Source organism: Hemitrygon akajei, chromosome 2, assembly GCF_048418815.1.
Source record: "Hemitrygon akajei chromosome 2, sHemAka1.3, whole genome shotgun sequence".
NCBI lineage: Eukaryota > Metazoa > Chordata > Chondrichthyes > Myliobatiformes > Dasyatidae > Hemitrygon > Hemitrygon akajei.
This window is the reverse complement of record NC_133125.1, coordinates 67,175,500-67,199,106: the sequence shown is the minus strand read 5'-3', so window position 1 is coordinate 67,199,106 and position 23,607 is coordinate 67,175,500. Positions and strand designations below refer to the sequence as shown.

Genomic DNA, 23,607 nt, shown 5'->3' with positions numbered 1-23,607 from the left:
CTCAATATCTCTTCATTGCTCCATACTTAATTGTATCTGTTTGCTTATAACCAGAGGAGTCTTCCTCAGAACCCAAACCACCATTTCAAGAGAAATAAATTAACCTGTTATGGTTGATGCGCTCCCTCATCAAATCACAGGATGCCACAGCATCATAACAGGTAGTTCACAGCTCCAGCAACCAAAGTGTTATCCTGTCTTCTGATGCACTTTTGTGAATTATGTACATTCTCCCTTTGACTGTGCATTTATTTTCCTGTATGCTCCAGTTTTTTCCCCATGTCTCGAAGACATGCTGGCTGTAGAGGATTTAGGAAGAGTAAATTAACCCCAGCTAGGAGAATCCAGATGGAGCTGATGGGAATGTGAGAAGGTGTAGGCTCAAGGAAGGAAGTGTGGGAGAATGGAATTAATAGGATTGTTCTGAGAGTTGGCATGAATTCTGTGGGACAACTGAACTCCACCTAACTTGCAGGGAGATATAAAATTGTTAACTGCAGTTTAGGAAAATTGAAATTTGAAGGATCAAAATAGCTGCACAATATACTGCATTTCAAGAATAACTGCACTTCAAATGTAATTCACTCTATAATTACAAGTTCTTCCCTTTATTGACATATAATCTTTTTTAAGCCTTAGATTCTAGTTTTAAATTATTCTAACCTCCATTTTTGGTACATGGTCTTACTATTTGATACATTGACCTCTTTCAAATAGAATTTGTTTGACATTCTTTAAATCTGTTTAAATTGCTAATTTCCAATTGTTTTCCTTGGTTCTGCAGAGCCTGGACACAATTTTTAACTGTTCTTTTTACCCGATTATGCTAGTCTTTTCTCTTTTGAATTCAAGTTAGTCAAATAGCTCCCTAATGTTCACCCTTTAAACGTTTATTCACAGTGTACAATGTTGAATGAGGTTACTCATTCATGTACTAGCCACCAGCGCAAATAAAGAAAACTTGTGTAAAAAGCACTTTAGTGTCAAGATACAACTACTTCATAACTTGTCCACTTGATCACGTCAGTAGATATGAAGTATATTGAGGCATTTTGTGGAAGGCCCATTTAATAGTAAGGAAGTTTCAGAGTCATTTCTAGAGTTTGAATTAACTATAGGCGTGAATGCAAGACTAGGTAGAAAAGATATGAAAATACAAAAAGTTAATTTTAATTTTAGTACACATCATTAGGGGTGATTATATTTATATTGAAACACATAGGTTCAAAGAAATGTATAGGTTTTCTTTCAAATGTAGCAAGCTAAGGTGGAATTGATTAATAGAGAACATTGGCGCTGTGAGTTGGGTGGTGCCTGTGCTTTGAAATGTTTTCCAGAATTGAGCAAGGGCAGACACTGAATAAATATGACAAGTGCAGACCGCTAGAATCAGATAATAGCATTATAGATGTACTAGATATGCACGGTAGGCTTATTCAGAAAATCAGACGGCATGGGATCCAGGGAAGTTTGGCCAGGTGGATTCAGAATTGGCTTACCTGCAGAAAGCAGAGGCTCGTGCTGGAGGGAGTACATTCAGATTGGAGGGTTGTGGCTAGTGGTGTCCCACAAGGATTGATTCTGGGACCTCTACTTTGTGTGATTTTTATTAATGACCGGGATGTGGGGGTAGAAGGGTGGGTTAGCAAGTTTGCAGACGACACAAAGGTTGGTGCAGTTGTGGATAGTGTAGAGGATTGTCAAAGATTGCAGAGAGACATTGATAGGATGCAGAAGTGGGCTAAGAAGTGGCAGATGCAGTTCAACCCAGAGAAGTGTGAGGTGGTACACTTTGGAAGGACAAACTCCATGGCAGAGTACAAAGTAAATGGCAGGATACTTAGGAGTGTGGAGGAGCAAAGGGATCTGGGGGTACATGTCCACAGATCCCTGAAAGTTGCCTCACAGGTAGATAGGGTAGTTAAGAAAGCTTGTACAATGTCCTGTGTATGTTACTCAAAATGGGTTTTTTTGGTTTGTTAAGAGTAGGAATTCTTCTTTGTCTGATAAGTGTTTCTCTCCCAGTTGTTTTGCTTTATACTTGCTGATATGGTAATTGTATTCATTTGTTAACCAATGGGGAATGTTATTTTGTCTTGTGAGGCTGGGAACGTGGGGGAGGGGTTTTCGCGGGCTTTTGGTGGGGAGTCAGGAGGAAGACGCCAAGGAAGGTGGACGTGCGCTGCACTGCTTGGTTGACCACCGGGGGGGGGGGGGGGGTCCTAGGTGCGAAGACGTGGAGGTCGGAGGCAAGCGACGAGGGGTCAGATGGTTCGATGGTTGAGCTCCAACGATGTGCACTAAACTGACTGAACTTTGATAAGTTGGCGCCTTTTGTTTTTTTCCCTTGCATATATATTGTATTGCCTAATACTCTTTTAATTTTAGTAAACTCTTTAACATGTATTTCATAACGGTGTTTGTTGTGGGTTTGATACTGTGGGCGGGCACGAGGCATAAACTCGATTCTCACAGCGCCTGCGTGTACGGGAGGTGGGGTTGGTGTGTGGCTGGATCTCCTTTTCCCCTAGACATTTGCCAGCCTGTTGGGTAGATGTTACATTTGTGGGGGCTCATCCCGGATTGGATTGTCAGGGGCTGTGGAATCGCGCAGGCAGCAGAGCGGAGATGGACAGAGATAAGATTGTTAGCTGGTGCGAGTTGGAAGATGTACCGGTGCAGTATGCCTGTGTAGTGAGCGGAGTGGATTTTCGAGTTTCGGGAGACACGTTAGTGCGGGGCTTAAGTTTGGTAAAAGGTATTGGGCAGGTAGAATTGGTAGCTAGACGGTGTGGTAAAGAGGTGGAGTCTAGCTGGGTGTTGGTTCGTACGAGTGCTGACGTCAGGACGTTGGAACCTGCCGGTGACGGTCAGTGTTCCGGGGGAGGCGGGGCCGTGGGGGCTCCACACCCTCTCCGAGGATGAGGCTGAGGAGCTAGAGCTAGAGGTGGACCCCAGAGAGGTTGTTTAGTGTGCTGGACTTAAAAAGTGGGTATTACCAGATCCCGATGAGTGAGGGCGATAAAGAGAAGACAGCCTTTATCTGCCCGCTGGGGTTCTTTCAGTTTGAACGAATGCCCTAAGGCATATCAGGGGCCCCAGCCACCTTCCAGAGGCTCATGCAGAGAACTGTGGGGGATATGAATCCGCTGGAGGTGCTGGTGTACCTGGACGATTTGATAGTGTTTGGATCGACTTTGGAGGAACATGAGGAGAGGCTGTTGAAGGTGTTGGGCCGGCTTAATGAAGAAGGGTTGAAGCTTTCCCTGGACAAATGCCAGTTCTGCAAGTCATCGGTTAGCTATGTTGGCCATATCATTTCGCAAGAGGGAGTGGCTACTGATCCAACCAAGATAGAGGCCGTGACCAGATGGCCGAGACCCCAGAAAGTGGGCGCTCTGCGCACATTTTTGGGGTTCTGTGGGTATTACCGCCGATTTGTGAAAGGATACGCCAAAGTGTGTCAGCTGTTGACTCAGCTGTTGTGTGACTATCCCCCGGTGGGAAAGAAAAGGACGGGGGACCAGAGGCAGGACGCTGGAGGATACTGGAACCCGGCGGAACCTTTTGGCTCGAGATGGGATGATCGATGTGAAGAGGCATTCCGATCTTTGAAAAGGGCACTGACCCAGGCCCCAGTGTTGGCTTTTGCCGATCCCCAGAAGCCATATGTGCTGCACACGGATGCCAGCTGAGAGGGTCTAGGGGCTGTTCTGTACCAGGAGCATGGCAAAGCATTGAGGCCGGTAGCCTTTGTCAGCCGAAGCTTGTCGCCATCGGAGAGAAACTATCCCACTCACAAGTTGGAGTTCCTGGCGCTGAAGTGGGCGGTGGTGGACAAGCTGGGCAATTACCTGTACGGAGCCAAGTTTGAGGTGAGAACGGATAACAATCCTCTCACTTATATTTTGACTTCGGCGAAGCTGAATGCCACAGGACATCGGTGGCTGGCAGCCTTGTCTGTATATGATTTCAGCCTGAGGTACCGCCCCGGAAGCAAGAATGTCGATGCGGATGCTTTGTCACGTCGGGAGCCTGGGGAACAGGAGAGTGTCCCTGCCCCTGGAGTGAAGGCGATGTGTCAGTTTGCTATCACCGTGAAGGCCGAGGGAAGAGGGAGGATGGAACGAGCCGTGGACCATTTGGGGGTTTTTGACGACGCCATACCCCTGGCTTACTGTGACCTGACCGCACTGCGGACTAAACAGTTACCGGAACTGAGTCCAGGGGAAGTGGCAGCTGCTCAGCAAAATGACCCGGGCATTGGCACAGTTTGGAGAGCGGTCGAGAAGGGGGATGTGGCGTTGGCTGAGAAGGCGAAGCACCCATTCGTGCCTCTGTTATTGAAGGAGTGGTCTCGGTTAAAGTTAAAGAACCAAATCTTGTACCGGGTCACGGTGCCTCCGGACCAACCCCGCCGTTGGCAACTGGTCATGCCGGAGAAGTATCGGCAGACTGTACTCCAGGCCTTGCATAATGATTCCGGACACTTGGAGGTGGAAAAGACCTATGGATTACTCAAAGACCGGTTCTACTGGCCCCGGATGAGGGGGGAAGTCGAAGAATACTGTAGGGGCTGCAGTCGTTGCATCTGGAGGAAGACCCTGCCCGCGTTGGCGGCTCCACTGTCGCACTTGCAGAGTGCGGGACCTCTGGACCTGGTATGTATGGATTTCCTGTCGATTGAGCCTGACACCAGCAACACCGCGAATGTCTTAGTCATCACCGATCATTACACTCGCTATGCTCAGGCATTTCCCACTAAGGATCAGAAGGCGACGACAGTGGCGAAGGTGTTATGGGAGAAGTATTTTGTTCATTATGGCCTTCCCAGGCGAATCCATAGCGATCAGGGGCGGGACTTTGAGAGCCGCCTTATCCATGAATTACTGACTATGCTTGGGGTTGAGAAATCCAGGACTACCCCTTATCACCCACAGGGAGATCCTCAGCCAGAGAGGTTCAACAGGACCCTGTTGGATATGCTCGGGGCGCTGGAGATTGGGCAGAAAAGTAGATGGAGTCGTCATATTGGACAATTGGTTCACTGTTACAAATGTACTCGCAATGATGCTACAGGGTACTCGCCCTATTATCTGATGTTCGGGCGGGAAGCGAGGTTGCCAATTGACTTGTGTTTTGGGGGTGAAGTGGGCGAATTACCCGGGAAGTCCTATCTAAAGTATGTGTCCGACATGAAGAGGGAGTTACAGCGGGCGTACGAGTTGGCCGAGGCGGCGGCTACCAAACAAAATCAGAGGAATAAGATGCGGTATGATCAAAAGGTGAAGTTTGTCCAATTATTGCCGGGCGACCGGGTCCTTTTACGGAATTTGGGACTCCCTGGTAAGCACAAGTTGGCAGATCGATGGGCGGCCAGCCCCTATGTAATAGAGAGCCAGATGCCGAACCTGCCAGTTTACCGGATGAAACCTGAGGATGGGAAAGGGCCTATCAAGGTACTCCATCGGAATCACCTGCTGCCCCTGGGTCAAGCGGTGCAGGTGGATAAGGAGCCCGAGTGGGAGGTTGCGCCTAGTACAAGGACTCTGCGAGGGCGCGGAGAAAGGGAAGAGCCCGCTGCTGAAGAGCGGGGACGGGTCCCTCTCCCGGGAATGGCTACCGATTCGGAAGAGGACGACCCAGATGAGTGGCCCCTGTTCCCATTCGCTGGCGCTCCAGTACCAGAAGAGGAGGCTCCTGGCCCTTCCCATACTGAGTTGGGTGAGAGGAGGGAAGGTCTTGAGGGTCAGATGGAGAGGCAGCCAACATTGGGGGGAGAGAGGGTGGAACCCGAGCGTGAGCCGGAGAGATCTCAGGTGAGGGAGGACCCCCGTGAGGAAGGGGGTGAGGGTCTGTCAGGTAGACCTGGGGTGTCCGAGACAGTGGGTTCACAGGTGAAGAGGGAGCCCAGTGGGGCAGGAGGGGTATGGAGATTTCAGAGAATTAGGCGCCCCCCGGAGCGGTTGACATATGTGGTACCAGGAGAACTGAGTGTGATTTCTACTGCTCTGGGTAGTTATGTCACTGTTTTCTGCACCTGGGTTGGGTTTTGTGTGTTGCAAGAAGCGTTGGGGAACTCTAGTAATGTCATGAGGGCATGACATTTGCTGGTGGGGAGAGAATGTACAATGTCCTGTGTACGTTACTAAAAAGGGCTTCTTTGTTTTGTTAAGAGTAGGAATGCTTCTTTGTCTGATAAGTGTTTCTCTCGCAGTTGTTTTGCTTTATACTTGCTGATATGGTAATTGTATTCATTTGTTAACCAATGGGGAATGTTATTTTGTCTTGTGAGGCTGGGAACGTGGGGGAGGGGTTTTCGCGGGCTTTTGGTGGGGAGTCAGGAGGAAGACGCCGAGGAAGGTGGACGTGCGCTGCACTGCTTGGTTGACCACCGGGGGGGTTCCTAGGTGCGAAGACGTGGAGGTCGGGGGGCAAGCGACGAGGGGTCGGATGGTTCGCTGGTTGAGCTCCAACGATGTGCACTAAACTGACTGAACTTTGATAAGTTGGCGCCTTTTGTTTTTTTCCTTGCATATATATTGTATTGCCTAATACTCTTTTAATTTTAGTAAACTCTTTAAAGTGTATTTCATAACGGTATTTGTTGTGAGTTTGATACTGTGGGCGGGCGCGAGGCATAAACTCGATTCTCACAGCACCTGCGTGTACGGGAGTTGGGGTTGGTGTGTGGCTGGATCTCCTTTTCCCCTAGACATATACCAGCCTGTTGGGTAAGGGTTACAAGCTTATGGGGTGTTAGCTTTCATAAGTTGAGGGATAGAGTTTAATAGTCACGAGGTAATGATGCAGCTCTATAAAACTCTGGTTAGGCCACACTTGGAGTAGTGTCCATTTCTGGTTGCCTTACTATAGGAAGGATGTGGAAGCATTGGAAAGGGTACAGAGGAGATTTACCAGGATGCTGCCTGGTTTAGAGAGTATGGATTATGATCAGAGATTAAGGGAGCTAGGGCTTTACTCTTTGGAGAGAAGAAGGATGAGAGGAGACATGATAGAGGTGTACAAGACATTAAGAGGAATAGATAGAGTGGACAGCCAGCACCTCTTCCCCAGGACACCACTGCTCAGTACAAGAAGACATGGCTCTAAGCTAAGGGGTGGGAAGTTCAAGGGGAATACTAGAGGAGGGTTTTTTACTCAGAGAGTGGTTGGTGCATGAAATGCACTGCCTGAGTCAGTGGTGGAGGCAGATACACTAGTGAAGTTTAAGTGACTACTAGACAGGTATATGGAGGAATTTAAGGTGGGGGGTTATATGGGAAGCAGGGTTTAAGGGTCGGCACAACATTGTGGGCTGAAGGGCCCATACTGTGCTGTACTATTCTGTGTTCTATGCTGTGAAGTCATGCAGCACAGCTATGCCATTTGTAGAGAGTAACATTTTGAGTAAAATGTTTGAGTGAATTACAGTAAAGCTCTGATAATCCAGCACCCTTGGGACTTTGATTCTGGACCGGCACATTTTCTGGACTGTTGGGTATTAGTCTGTTAACACTCCAGCAGACTTTAATTAGTGAAATGAAAAGGTCTAAGAGCAGAGTGATAAATTTTCCAGTGAACTTGTTAAGGTTAAAGAGCACGGGAAATGGAGAAATTGGTGAGTTTAAAGGGAGCATGGGAAATGAAGAGCCATTTCCTGAGTCATTGACATTTCAAACAATAGGGTAGTGATGTTAGACTCTCACTTTACTGTTTAAAAGTGCAATAGTTGCAATCAAAATTTAAAATTTGCACATCATGCCAAAATTGGTTGTGCAGTTGATGAGAAAGGGAGCCACTGGTCGCACAAACATATCAAAAGTCAAACCTGAATGTTACTGAGCCTTTGGAAATCACCCAGATAATTAGAGGTACGTGAAAGCTGTTGGAATCAATTTTTAGAAATCAAAGTTGTTATAAAACTATTTAAATATTTTAATTGAATTAATTATTTGCAGATATGACCGGAAAATAACTGAATTTGACAGTGAATGGGGATGTGGGCAGTGCTCTGGCTGGTTTAAAGCGGAGGGGTTAAATGGGCTATAAGAGCTGATGTGAGATACCTGCTCAGCCCTGGGGTCAGTGTTGTGTCCAGTGGTAGTGCAGAAGCTCAGATGCACTGTATTGAGTTTCAGGGTGCCACTCTCTACTGGCAGGGAAGTTGAGAATGATCTGATGCCTGTCATTGCTGGCAGCTCCTCCAACCCGGGCAAAGGAATGTTTTGGTCCTATGATTCTATGGGTTATGTCTTCATATGTTTTGCGATATTTGATTAATAGGACTGATCTCTGCTCCTGTGAATGTGAAAGTGTCGGCATGGTCGTCAGGATTTTCTCAGGCTCTTGAAGCGAAAGAAAAGCTCCTTAATATCATCAATGACCGTCTCAGGAGTGAGGATGAAGGGTGAGCCTTGTCAGATAACTCCATGCTTGTTTCGTGTGCATCTTCTCTAATAATACTGACTATCAGATGGAATGTATATCCAAAACTGGACTTAATGATGTTTTATCCAGAAAGGAAAGGATTTTATAAGATTTGTTAAGCAATTTTTAGTGTGCCTTTAGCGCCATCTAATGATGCTCACGGTGAATGATGAAATGCTGACTTCTCAGAGTTGCTGCTGTGGACCACGAGACATAGGAGCAGAATTAGGCCATTCAGCCCTTCGAGCCTGCTCTGCCATTCTATCATGGCTAATGCCAGATCCCACTCAACCCCAAACACCTGCCTTTGAGGCCCTGACTGATCAGGAAATGATCAACTTCTGCCTTTCAATATACACATGGACTTGGCTGGGGCAGTCTGTGGTAGAACATTCCACAGATTTGCTACTGTCTGGCTAAAAAAATTCCCCCTTACCTCTGTTCTAAAGGGTCACTCCTCAATTTTGAGGCTGTGCCCTCTAGTTCTGGATACCCCCACCATAGGAAATATCTTCTCCACATCCACCCTAGCCAGTCCTTTCAACATACAGTAGGTTTCAGTGAGATCCCCATGCATTCTTCTAAATTCCAGTGAGTACAGGTCCAAATGCCAAATGCTCCTCATATGTTAACCCCTTCATTCCTGGAATCATCCTCATGAACCTCCTCTGGACTCTCTCCAATGACACCACATCCTTTCTGAGATATAGGGCACAAAATTGTTGACAGTACTCCAAGTGTGGACTGAATAGCATCTTATAAAGGTTCAGCATTATCTCCTTGTTTTTATATTTTATTCCCCTTGAAATAAATGCCAACATCTCATTTACCTTCTTTACCACAGACTCAACCTGTAAATTAACCTGGGAGTCTTGCACAAGGATTCTCAAGTCCCTCTGCACCTCCGATGATTGAAACTTCTCTCCATTTAAATAATAGCTCGAATTATTATTCCTTTTACCAAAATGCATATCATATATTTCCCAACACTATATTCCATCTGCCACTTTTTTGCCCATTCTTCCAATTTGTCTAAGTCCTGCTGCAATCGCATTGCTTCCTCAGCACTACCTACCCCTCCACCTATCTTTGTATCATCCGTAAACTGTGCCACAAAGCCATTAATTCCCTTATCTAAATCATTCACAAATAATGTGAAAAGTAGCAGTCCTAATACTGAACCCTGAGGAGCACCACTAGTCACTGGCAGCCAACCAGAAAAGGCCCCCTTTATTCCCACTCGCAGCCTCCTGCCTGTCAGCCATTCCTCTCTCCATGCCAGTATCCTTTCTGTAACAGCATAAGATTTTATCTTGTTAAGCAGTCTCATGTGTTGCATCTTATTAAATGCCTTCTGAAAATCCAAGTAAATGATATTCACTGCCTCTCCTCTGTCCACCCTGCTTGTTACTTCCTTGAAGAACTCTCATATCTGCCAGGCAAGATTTTCCTGTATAGAAACCATGCTGACTTTGACTCATTTTATCATTAGTCTCAAAGTACCTCAAAATAAATCTCATCGTTAAAAACAGACTCCAACACGTTCCTAACCACTGAGGTTAGACTAGCTGGCCTATAATTTTTCTTTTGACACTTCCCTTCGTAATGAGTGGAGTGACATTTGCAACCTGCTGGTTCTCCGGGACCATGCCAAAATCAAGTGATTCTTGAAAGATCATGACCGATGCATTCATTATCTCTTCAGCAACCTCCCTCAGGATCTGGGATGTAGTCCATCTGGCCCAGATGACTTATCCACCTTAAGACCTTTGAGTCTGCCTAGCACTTTTTTCTTTGTAATAGCAGTAGCACTCACTCCTGCTCCCTGACACTCACGGACCACTGGCATACTGCTAGTGTCTCCCACAGTGAAGACAGATGCAAAGTACCCATTAAGTTCATCTGCCCTTTCTTTGTTCCCCATTTTACCTCACCAGCATCATTTTCCAGTTGTCCAATATCAACTCTCACCTTCCTTTTACTCTTTATATAACTGAAAAAAATTGGCTAGTCTTCCCTTGTATTTCAACTTTTCCCTTCTTATATTTTAGATATCTTTTGTTGGACTTTTAAAAACTTCAGAATTATCCAACTTTCCACTCAAATTTGTTCCATTATATGCCCCTTCCTTGGCTTTTATGCAGTCCTTAACTTCCTTGGCCAGCCACAGTTGCCTACACCTGCCATTTGAAAACTACTTCCTCTGAGGGACATATCTGTCCTGTGCCTTGTGAACTATCTCCAGAGCCACCTCTGCTCTGTTGTCAACCCCGCCAGTATCCCCCTCCAATCCAGCCACCTGGGCAAGCTCCTCTCTCATGTCTGTGTAATTCCCTTTATTCCATTGCATACTGGTACATCTGACTTGTGCTTCTCCCTTTCAAATTGCATTATGAATTTAATCATATTATGATCACTCCCTCCTAAGGGTTTCTTTACATTAAGCTCCCTAATAAGATCTGGGTTATTACACAACACCCAATCTAAGATGGCCTTTGCTCAACCACAAGCTGCTCTAAAAAGGCAGCTGCAGGAATTCAACATATTTCCTCTCTTGCAATCTGACAGCAATCTGATTTTCCCGATCCCCTTGCATATTGAAGTCCCCCATTACAATTGTGTCATTACCCTTATTATATGCCCTTTCCAGCTTCTTTTGCAATCTTAACCCCACATCCTAGCTACTATTTGGAGGCCTGTATATGATTCCCATAATTTTTTTTAACCCTTGCAATTTCTTAACTCCACCCACAAAGATTCAACTGGCCCTATGACACCTCTTTCTAAAGATGTAATTCCATCACTCACCTGCAGAGCCACACCACCGTCAATGCTTCCTGCCTGTCCTTTTGGTACAAAGTATAACCTTTGATTTTAAGCTCCCAGCTATGGCCTTATTTCAGCCACCACTCAGTGATGCCCACAATGTCATACTGACCAATCTCTAATTGCGCCACGAGTTAGTCCACCTTATTCCAAATGCTACGCGCATTTAAATACAGTGCCTTCAGCTCTGCATTCTTCACCCTTTTGAATTTTGCCTGTATGGTACAATTGCCTCTTTGCATTTGTACCCAATCATTGGCTTGTACTTCCTTACATTCATGTTAAGTCCATCATCTATTAGTAAACCTGCTGGCTCATCCTCAGCTCCATCGTACTGGTTCCCTTCCCCCGCCATAGAAAATCTTTGTCCCACCTGCGCAGGAACGCTCCTGATGCATCTGCCCATCACTCTTTGAAGTTGAAGCTTTACTTACCTGGTAAAACTAAATCACACACTCATTATTAGAAGTACAAATCTGTGAAAGCCACATCTCTGCCAGTAATATTTCCATGTACTTGGTTAATCATGGGACAATACAATCAGGCTGTAACAGTGGAGACTGCAGGTGCTGGAATCTGGAACAACGAACAAGGTTGGAGGAGCTCAGTGGGCCGAGCAGCACCTGTAGGAGGAAAGAATTTCTCAATGTTTTGGGTCAAAATCAGGACTAATATAGGGTTTGATCCAAAATATTGACAGTTTCTTTCATCCCCCAGATGCTGCTCAACCTGCCAAGTTTCTTTAAGGTGTTGAAACACACATAAAATGCTGGAGGAACTCAACAGGCCAGGCACCATCTATGGAAAAGAGTGCAGTCGACGTTTCGGGCCGAGACCCTTCAGCAGGATTCTTGAGGAAGGATCTCTACCTGAAACGTTGACTGTTTATTCGATTCCATAGATGCTGCCTGACTGCTGAGTTCCTGCAGCATTTTGTGTGATGCTTTGGATTTCCAGCTTCTGCAGGCTTTCACGTGTTTAGTGTTATTCTGTTTGTCTTTATTATACCTTTCTACCTATTTCCATGAAAGTTTGGCTAATTGGGGCAGCCCCTTAATTGGGCCAAAATGTACTGGTCCCAACAGATAGATAGATAGATAGATACTTTATTCATCCCCATGGGGAAATTCAACTTTTTTTCCAATGTCCCATACACTTGTTGTAGCAAAACTAATAACATACAATACTTAACTCAGTAAAAAAATATGATATGCATCTAAATCACTATCTCAAAAAGCAATTAACTGGAATCCACTGCATTTTTCCCCAAGTAATTCCAAAACTGAATATAGAATTCCAGATGAAGTCTGATAGGAAATCAGTCCAATTAAGACATCACTATTTTGTTCAGAATGTGGCTATACAAAAAATTGTCTAGAGCAGATAATATACATTGAACTCACTGCTGCGTTATGAGTCAGCATGAATTTCTTCTGGGTAGAAATGCATCAGTAAGTACAAGGAGTGTTACTACACGTTCAAGAGTTTACACCCTTCCATTGAAATTCCATTCAACATATTTGCAATTCCTGAGTTTTAAGGCTAATTTGTTTTTTATTTGTCTCTTTAATATTCATAATGAATGAATAATAAATTGTAACCGGATCCATACTAGGTGTTGATGGTATTTCAGCAATGGTGAAGGTGTCTGGTTTGTAAGTGTGTAAACAAACTTATTTTGTAATTTAATCAGCTTCATTTCCAAAATAAAGGACGTACCATTCCCAGAAAACTGCAGTGCAGCACAGCATCTCCTCCTCTTTATTTCAGCACTAATTCCCAAGGCACTTGCGTCACTGTTGACTTCCTTTACAATTGAACTCGCTGGATCAAACAAGGTACCCTCACTTTCTGTTCTATTTATAAGGCATTAACCACTGTAGAACAAAAATAACCTTTAGTTGTTTTTATTGATCAAAGTGCTCAGTCTTATGAAAGCATTGGTTTAAGTGTACTTCCAGTTTTTCCTTTCCTTTTGGCGTCTGAACATTTCTTTTGCAAAGTCTAACTTTGCTGATTTTTTTTCAATTGGTTTATCAGCCTGTTTCTTCTACTTTTGTGCTTTACCCTTTCCGTTAGGGTAGGGTGTCTTTTGTCTTCTCCATAGCTCTGTTCAATGGCCTATTTGAAGTTATCATCCCAAACTTCCCTTTGTCAGGTAATCTTAGAGCATTGGCCTCTGTACATTAATGAAAATGTAATTAATGTTCATAATCTACTGAGTAAACTGGTTACAAATATGTAAGTTTTAAAATATAGTTTCTATTGATTGAACTGTGTTGAGTTGATATGAACTGCAAAATTAATCATTATTCTTGGTACCCTTGGTTTGTTCACATTTCCTCAGATTCATTTGATAGTTACCATATATTTAGTCAAGAACCAGAGTTTGGAAAAAGTTCTAGGTGGTTTTGATCAAAGATTTGAGCTTTTAAGGAAGTGTCTTGGGAATGGAAAGGCCAAAGAAAGAAATTCCAGATATTTGGCTCTGAGATGTATTTCTTCAAGGGCATTTCTGGTATGTAACGTTGAATTTGTAATGTAAAAAGGAAGCCAAACTCATAAGAAAGTGGTTGGACACAAAGTTCTAAACCTTTGCCACTGATTATACAAACAGTGCTATTTTTAAATGGAACTCCTCACTGTGAGCACAAGATTATTGAATGTATCCATATATCTCTTTCTAGGCCTAATTTCAGGCGTAGTCTTGTTTTAATTGTGAATACTTATTCTTGGATCTCTATGCTGCTGCAATTCTGGCCAATGCATATCCCAGAGATCAATGGCCAAGCAAAACCCAAGACTATATGCCAAAATTAGGCCAAGAAACAGGTATGTGGATACAGTCATTAATCCTGTGCTCACGGTGGTGTTTCCATTTAAGAACACCACTGTTTGGACAATCAATGCCGCAGTTTTAGAATTCTGTGTCCAACCAGTTTCCTATTTGAGTTTGGCTATCTTTTTTCAATTGAAATCCAACATTAGGTACTAAAAATGTCCATAAAGAAATCTGAGCAAGTCCTGTAGTTCACGTGGCTGTATCAGGATCAGCAGAAAGAATCCTGCATCATGTATATGGAGAGAGATGCTCATACTTGGTACAGCCCTGTTCTTACTATGATACTCCTACTATTGATCAGTCAAACACTCCAAGGAATGAGACTTGGAAGTCCCCATTAGAGTATAGCTTTTAATTTGCTTGGGGATTGTGTTCAAAGCTGAGACAGTAATCAGTCAGTGGGAATCTAAGTCTGCATGGGAAATGTTTTCAAAAAAGGTTGATAACATTTTAGAAAGTTTCAATACTATTGGCTTAACATTTGTCTAAATCTTTAAGTGGTGATTGTACGTCATGTCCAATGATGACAGAACGACTATGTGGGGGAGTTTTTAAAGTAGAAAAGCTGTTGTACTGAGGCATTCAGAAGTCTAGGTTCAGTGGTACAAACAAGCATCACAAACTGGGGCTTCCTTGTTTGCAGTGGATGATCATTTTCTGTGCCTTATCATGCTGTTTGCACTCCATGGAGCATTGCAGAACCGCCTTTCTGGCTATCGGATCTCACTGTCGATCTCATCCGTCCAGTCCACTAGAACTGACTTTTCATGCTGGGACAGGAATGTCCCTACCTCACCTGGTTTAGCCGCCAGTCAAAGCAGTGTATTGGGGTGTGGCCACTGTTGCATGCAAACAGCTACTTGGAGCCACAGGTGAGACTTGAGTGTCCTGTAGGGACCAAAGGTGAGTGAACTGCCCTGGAATGGACATGACTAGCCCCTTCACCAGAGGTGCTATCCTTCCCAGGGCACCCCATCCACCCTGACTTTTGAGTAATGACAGGCCTATCTGCAAATATTCTGATGTTTCAGAACATTATGGTTTTTGTGTTTTCCCCCCAACAAGTATATTGGAGCTTTCAGAGCAAATGTGAAGCTCTTGCCACAAGAGGGCCTCAGCAATGTACTGAAGCAGGAGTGAGTGTTCACCTAAACGGCTGCTACTGCTCACAGCTCGAGCCAATGGCACCCCATTATTATAATGAAGCAATTTTTGTGGTGCTGTATTGATCAGCTGCAGATTTTACCTGTGAACATACTTTCATTCTTCATTTTAACAGAATTTTCTTAGTTTTGTATATTGTACCCACCCACTCTTCTCACCGCTCCTCAACCTTTTTCATCTTCCTTTGCCCCCACCATCTCTCTATGTTGGCTAATTTTCAGAATCAGAAACAGAATCCCATTTCATATCACCAGCATATGTTGTGAAATTTGTTGTTCTGTGGCAGCAGTATCTTGCAATACATGATAATAAAAAAACTATAAATTACAATAATTGTACATAAAATAAGTAAATAAATAGTGCCAACAGAGGGACGAAAAATAGTGAGTGAGTATTCATGGGTTCAATATCAGTTCAGAAATCTGATGGCAGAGAGGAAGAAGCTGTTCCCAAAGCATTGAAAGTGTGTCTTCAGGCTCCTGTACCTCCTCCCCGATGGTAACAATGAGAAGAGGTGATGGGGGTCCTTAATGATGGATGCTGCCTTTTTGAGGCATTGCGTTTTGGAGGTTTCCTGAGGCTGGGGATGCTAGTGCCCATGATGGAGCTGGCTGAGTTTACAACTTTCTGCATCTTTTTCCAATCCTGTGCAGTGGCCCCTCCATACCAGACGGTGATGTAACCAGTTAGAGTGCTCTCCACGGTACATCTGCAGAAATTGGAATGTCTTTGGTGACACTCACAAAGAGGCAAGACAGCACGAGCAATGTTTTTGCAGACCCCTTTCTGTAAAGTGGACTCACTTTTGGGGACTCTGCGATACCGTTCTGTTCGTTACTTGTTTTTTTGATTGTTTGCATGATTTGTTCTTATTTTCACACATTGGTTGTTTAATGGTCTTTGTGTGGGGTTTTTTAATTAATTTTTTAAATAAGTTTCTACAATGCAACGATGAAAAACAGTAAAAAAAAAAGAGGTTTATACAGTGCAAAACAAATGTACCAAATGTACAGTTCATAAGAGTTAAGGAAAAGCACCCATAGTAGGATGGTAGTTAGTTACCACCCCACCCTCCCACTATCTAACTCCAAGCCGATATATAGAAAAGTTAATCAGAACTTTTATCACCACAGAGCTGTATTTATAAGGAGGTATATTGCCTACTACCTGAGCTACAATATGTTTACACATCAAAAAAACCATAAATCTTAACCAAAAGAAGCTGGAAGTAAGACATGTAAATGCATAAAAAAGGAGGGATGAACCCTTAGTCTAAACAGGAATTATGGAAGTATTCAAGAAAAGGTCCCCACAGCTTTTGGAACTTTATGTCCCAATTAAGAAGTGAATAATGAATCTTCTCAAGGTCTAAGCAGAACATGATGTCTCTAAGCCATTGAGCATGAGTGGGTGGGGCAACATCTCTCCATCTAAGAAGGACTGCACATTTGGCCAAAAGAGAGGCAAAAGACAATGTACGACATTTAGTCAGACTCAGATGCGTGTCATCTTCTCCCAAGGTTTGGGATTCAGTTCTGAAGTCAGTTAATTCAACTTCTTTATGTGCTCACCACTTCCTTTTATAGTTCAAGGTTGTATTGTACAACCTGTACAGGTTCTATACTGATATTAGTCCCTGTTCCAACAAGTGTAAAGGGGGCAAGACTTCCCTTATTCGTATGTATTGGGCTTGTCCTAGCTTGGAGAAATTTTGGAGAGATGTCTTTTTAACTTTATCCCATATACTTAATTGCTACTTGGAATCTAACCTTCTGATTGCTCTTTTCGGCACCTCGTGTGTGTTTTTTGATTTGTGGCTGCCTGCAAGAAGAGGAATCTCAAGGTTGAACAGAGTATACATATTTTGGCAATAAAATGTATTTGAACATTTCAAATCTCTTAATGAAATATAGTTGCTCTCATGTTGTCTTTGTAATTGCATCAATATGTTGAGCCCAGGGTAGATCCTCAAAGATGTTAAACACACAGGAACTTGAAACTGCTCACCTTTTCCACTTCTGATCCCTTGATAAGGACTGGTGTGCCTTCCCTTCACTTAGTTTCCTGAAGTTCACAATCAATTCCTTGCTCTTACTGACATTGAGTGCAAGGTTGTTGAAGTGACACCACTCAACCAGCTGATCCATCTGGCATCTAAGCACCACCTCATGACGATCTGAAATTCTGCCAACAATAGTTGTGTTGTCAGCAAATTTAAAGATGGCATTTAAGCTGTGCCTAGCACAGAATCATGTTTAAAGAGAGTAGAGCAGTGGGCTAAGCATGATGCAGCCTTGAGATTGTTGATTGTCAGCGAGGAGGAGATGTTATTTCCAGTGAGGGAGTCAAGGATCCAGTTGCAGAGGGAGGTATAGGAGGCCCAGGTTTTGAAGCTTATTGATTAGAACTGAGGGTATGATTGTGTTGAATATGGAGCTGTAGCCTGATGTCAGTATGAATGTTGTCCAGGTCATCCAAGGCTAAGTGGAGAGCCAGTGAGACTGTATCTGCTGTAGATCTATTGTGGTGGGGCCGGGTCCTTGCTGAGGCAGGAGTTGATTCTGCTCATTACCAACCTCTCAAAACACTTCATCACAGTGGATGTGAATGCCACTAGGTGATGGTCATTGAAGCAGCTCTCCCTGCTCATGTTGGGCACTGATATCATTGTTGTCCTTCGGGTGGGAACCATTGACTGCAGCAGTGAGAGATTAAAGATGTCCTTGAACAGTCTTCAAGTTGGTTCAGGTTTTCAGAGCCCTACTAGGTACACCATCAAGGTCTGGCGCCTTGCGAGGGTTCACCCTCTTGAAAGATGTTCTGACGTCACAGGGTCAAAAGATGCTGCAGGGATTCACACAGGTGTAGTCCATGAAGCAAAGTACACAGCAGTCCCTCTTGTCCACCAATCTTGCTGTGAGGTCTTCAGTTTTATTTTCCAGAGACTGTGCATGTGCCAGCAGGGTAGGTGGGAGTGGAAGTCTGGAGCCTCAGTGTTTCAATTGCAGACAGACACAGCATCCCTACTTCCGTTTTCTGAGAGGGGAATTGCACTTGTGACCTGAAGCTGCTGTCCGAGGTACATTGATTTTGAGTATCAATAATTTTTTTTAAAAACATCTTTAAAAGATGCTACTTTCTGAAGTACCTGTGACTGTTTCTCTGGATTACAGTATTGGTAGTGCTAAACAAGAGCCTATGAAGCAAGGCTCCAGAGATTAGGACAAATTAGAGATGGTTGGGGGAGGCAGAGGAACGATTACAGGATTGCTTGGAGTCAGTGGACTGGGCTGTATTCAAGCACTCGTCTGAGGATCTGAATGACTACACCAGGATAGTAACAGACTTTATTCAAGCAACTGTAGAAGAATGTGTCCCCACAAAATTATTCAGTATCTTCCCCAATCAGAAGCTCTGGATGAAGTATGAAATCCAAAATCTGCTGAGAGGCAGATCAGAGGCACTAAGAATGCTACAAGAGGTGCAGGTATGATCTCTGGAAAGCCATCTCTCGGATGAAGTGGAGATCCTGGACCGAACTGAGATCAACAAGGGATGCTCGACAGCCGTGGAAGGGTTTGAATGCCATGATCACCTAAAAAGTTAAATCATGTGACATGGGGACGGCAGATCTTCACTTCCAGATGAGCTCAATGCCTTTATGTTTGCTTTAACTATCAGAACATGGAGAATCATCGTGACACCCCCCCCCCCCCCCCCCGCCACACTTCCTGGTAATCTTTTGGTCTCGGTATCTGAAGCTGACATGCAGGCTGCCTTCAGGAGGGTGAATCCAAGCAAAGTATTCAGACCATGTAGTAAAGGCTTGTGCTGACGAACTGGCTAGTGTGTTCACCAATATTTTTAACCTCTCACTTTGGCAGTGTTGGTACCCATCTCTTTCAAGCAGGCTTCAATTATACCAGTGCCCAAGAAGAGCCTGGTGATCTGCCTCATTGATTATCACTTCATCCACAGTGATGAAGTGTTTTGAGAGGCTGGTGATGAAACATATCAACTCCTGCCTGAGAGGTGACTTGGAGCTGCTCCAACTTGCCTACCGAAGCAACAGGTCCACACCACCCAGGCCGTGCTCTTTTCTTGTTGCTCCATCAGATAGAAGAGCCTCATGAATCCCAGCAACAGGTTCATGAACAGTTGCTACCCCTCAACCATCAGGCTCTTGAACAAAAGGGGATAATTACTATCACCTTTCAATCTACTGTGATGTTCCCACAACCAATGATTTCATTTTAAGGACTCTTCATTTTGTATATGTTCTCATTATTTATTGCTTTTTATTTATACTTGCATTTGCAGTTTGTTCTCTTCTGCACTCTGATTGTTCCTTCATTGAATCTTATTATAGTTACTATTCTGTAGATTTGCTGAGTAAGCCCACAGGAAAAAGAATCTCCGGGTTGTATGTGGTGACATATACGTACTGGAATAATAAACTTTACTTTGAACTTTCATTCCCTTCAGAGCTGCACGCAAGCAGTCGCCACCTCATGGTGCCATCTTCCCGGAACTCTGCCACTCCTCCCACCTTCGTGCTCCAATTCTTAACCTCATAACCCCAACCTTTTTGTTGGTCCACTTTCTTTATAGACATATGTGGGTTGCACACCTTTTATGCATCTCTGAAGGATTTCTGAACAGTGGTGATCTGCAGAGCTGTCAAAGAGTAGTTGCCAATATTAAACAAATAAAAAGCTGTTTTCCATTGTGTAGTCACTTGCATTGTGACAGGTAATCCTTTTCCAAACCATGTGGCATCATAGAAATCATTGATCAATTTCTTTCAATAAAATCAGTGACTGGTGTTTTTAAGTAACATATGGAAATGTAACCAGTTTTACATCAGTGTGTTTTACACTGTCTACTGGGATTAATTTGTAGTTTCAAGGCCGTTAGTAGATTGGAGAAGCTTTCTAAGATCTTTAATCCTTAATCCTATCTCCTGTTATTGGTCAGAAGCAGAAAATTACCATTAGCCCCCTAACTATTTAAAGTGACACCATCCATAAAGACTGAGACGGCAATCATCGGCATTGCTGAACCTTTCCTTAATGCAGAAAATCACCCCTTTATGGCCGTTTGGATAACAGAAATTCACTCTGACAAAATTTACAAATCGCTACCCACAAATTTGAGATACAGTATAAAATAAAATGCACTCTTATGGAATTTATGTAATTATGAAAAACTAAAAAAAAGCTAAGTTCTTTGCTTAGACTCACCCTTCTTGATGTATGAACAGATAATGTGGCTTTGCATTACAGAAAATTTGGAACGGGTAGTTTTCTAGGAACACAAACCTATATTAAGGGATGTCAGAGTCTTTGCAGATACTGATTATGAATAATTTTAATATGTAACTGAATCATCTACTGTGTGAAATAATATTTATTCCACCATTCAGATGGCATAAATTCCCCTTTAATCACTACAGTGTAGTTGCGCGCAATGCGCTACTAAAGAAACACATGGAGGCAGAGAGAGCTGAACTCAAAATGCCTTTACTGATTCAAAATCACGTGCTTAAATCTCCCCTCCCATGGGCCCCTGTGACCCGCGGGGCGGACATAATGTCAGACTGTCCCCGGAAGGTCTGCCCCGAGTAGGTAGTTCCCAACGTGCTACTGCGTATCTGCCCGCGGCTCATGGTGGCGGTTCGAGTCCCACGTGTGCAGGCTACCACACCCCCCCCCCCCCCCAGAAATGTCCATCGAGGGAGTGGAGCCCCAGTCTGTGTGGCTTGCCTGGGTGGCCAGCCTTGCCAGCGCGGTGCGGGTACCCTCACTGGTTGCTCAATGTCCAAGTGCGCTGGTTTGAGGCGGTCCACTGTAAAAGTCTCTTCCCGGCCACCCACCTCCACGACACACGTGGTTCCGTTGTGCCAGATCACCTTGAAGGGTCCCTTGTACGGCCACTGTAGAGGTGACCTGTGCATGCCCCTGTGAATAAAAACATACTCACAGTCTCGGAGGTCTTTAGGGGTGAAGGATGGCGTGGGACCATGCCTGGAGGTTGGGATCGGTGCCAGGGTCCCTACCTTGTCCCTACTCGTCAGCACCGCTGCTGGAGTTTCTTCTGAACCTCGGGCCTCTGGTACAAACTCGCCTGGGACTGTCAGGGGGTCGCCATAGACCAATTCTGCCAAGGTGCCCAGGTCCTCCTTGGGGGCTGTGCAGATGCCCAGTAGGACCCAGGGAAGCTCGACTGTCCAGTTGGGGCCCCTGAGGTGCGCCATTGGGGCCGACTCGAGATGCCGGTGGAATCGCTCTACCAAAACGTTGGACTATGGATGGTACGCTGGGTGATGCAGCTGGGTGCCCAGGAGCTGTGCCAGTGCTGTCCACAAACCAGATGTGAACTGCGCCCCTCTGTCGGAGGTGATGTCCATTGGGAGGCCGAACCTGGCGATCCAGTTTGCAATGAGAGTCCTGGCGCAGGACTCAGTGGACGGGTCTGCGAGCGGTACGGCTTCCGGCCATCTGGTGAACCTGTCTACCATGGTAAAGATATACCTGGCGCCCCGGGAGAATGGCAGGGGGTCGACGATGTCCACGTGGATGTGTTGGAACCTCCTTTGCATCGGCTGGAACTACTGGAGGGGAGCCTTCACGTGTCCCTGGACTTTGGCGGTCTGGCAGTGTACGCAGGTCCTGGCCCAGTGTCCGACCTGTTTGCGTAAACCGTGCCAGATGAATCTGTCCACTGCCAGCTTGATGGACGCCCGGATGGACGGGTGGGCCAGGTCGTGCAGCGTGTCGAACACCCGGTGCCTCCATGCTGCTGGTACCATGGGTCGGGTTTGCCAGTAGACACGTCGCACAGGAGTCGATCTGCTGCCGGCCGGTGGAGATGTCCTCCAACTGGAGCCCCGAAATGGTGGTGCGGTAAGCCGGAATCTCGGGGTCCGACTGTTGTGCTTCTGCCAGTGCTGCGTAGTCTATTCCTGAGGACGATATACCTACTGAGTGGAGGCAAGGGCGAGACAGTGTGTCGGCAACAACGTTGTTCTTCCCTGCGATGTGGGGGATGTCCGTGGTGAATTCTGAAATAAACGACAGGTGCCTCTGCTGTCTAGCCGACCATGGGTCCGATACCTTGGCCAGTGCAAACGTGAGGGACTTGTGGTCCGTATACACGGTGAACTCCCTTCCCTTGAGGAAGTACCGGAAATGCCGGATAGCCAGGTAGAGTGCTAGTAACTCTCTGTCGAAGGCGCTGTACTTCACCTCTGGTGGCCGTAGGTGCCAGATGAAGAAAGCGAGTGGTCGCCAGTGGTCCTCAACGAGCTGCTCCAGGACTCCGCCGACTGCCGTGTCGGAAGCATCGACTGTGAGTGCCGTGGGTACATCAACTCTCGGGTGCACTAGGAGGGCCGCCTTTGCCAGCACCTCCTTGGCCTGCTCAAATGCCTCCGTGGACTCCACGTCCCATGCCACTTCTTTGGCCTTGCCGGCCATCAGGCTGAACAAGGGTCTCATGATGTGGGCTGCCACCGGTATAAACCAATGATAAAAGTTGACCATCCCTACGAACTCCTGCAGGCCCTTGACCGTGCTGGGCTTGGGGACTGGCAGATGGCCTGGACCTTGTCTGGTAGGGGAACTGCACCATGTTGGTTGACTCTGTGGCCCAAGAAGTCGATCTCCATCAGCCCGAACTGGCACTTCGCCGGATTGATTGCCAGTCCGTGGTCACTCAGGCATTGGCAGAGCGGGTGCAAATGTGCCACATGCTCTTGGTGCAAACTGCTGGCCACCAGGATATCGTCCAAGTAAATGAAAGCGAAATCCAGGCCGCGTCCCACTGAGTCCATGAGCCTTTGGAAAGTTTGGGCTGCATTCTTGAGACCAAAAGGCATCCTCACAAGCCTAACGGGGTGATGAGGGCTGTCTTGGGCACGTCGTCGTAGTGCACTGGGATCTGATGGTATCCCCTGACCTGGCTGATTTTGGAGAAGATGGTCGCTCCGTGCAGGTTCGCTGTGAAGTCCTGGATGTGGGGTACCGGGTATCTGTCGGTGGTTGTGGTGTTGTTGAGCCTTCTGTAGTCTCCGCAGGGCCTCCATCCTCCTGCGGACTTGGGCACCATGTGCAGCAGGGATGTCCACGGGCTGTCTAAGTGGGGTACGATTCCCATCTTACGGAACTCCTCCTTGGCGAGGTGGAGCTTGTCGGGTGGGAGCCTGCGAGCTCGGGCTTGCAGCGCCAGTCCTTGCGTGGGGATGTGGTGCTGCATGCCGTGCTTGGGGTCAGCCGTGGAGAACTGCGGGGTGACTATGGAGGGGAATTCCACCAACACCCTGGCGAATTCGTTACCCGAGAGGG

The 23,607-nt window shown here is 45.6% G+C and overlaps 1 protein-coding gene across 6 annotated transcripts in view; it reads left to right on the top strand.

Annotated features, from left to right (window-relative positions):
- The window catches only part of LOC140713808 (uncharacterized), a 142,288-nt gene that overhangs the window by 73,211 nt on the left and 45,470 nt on the right, over positions 1-23,607 (top strand). For all 6 annotated transcript variants that reach the window (XM_073024371.1, XM_073024362.1, XM_073024379.1 and 3 more), the window contains exons 7-8: positions 8,287-8,410; positions 12,950-13,094. In XM_073024371.1, coding sequence (XP_072880472.1) covers positions 8,287-8,410; positions 12,950-13,094 — 269 coding nt within the window. The remainder of the gene's footprint in view (positions 1-8,286; positions 8,411-12,949; positions 13,095-23,607) is intronic.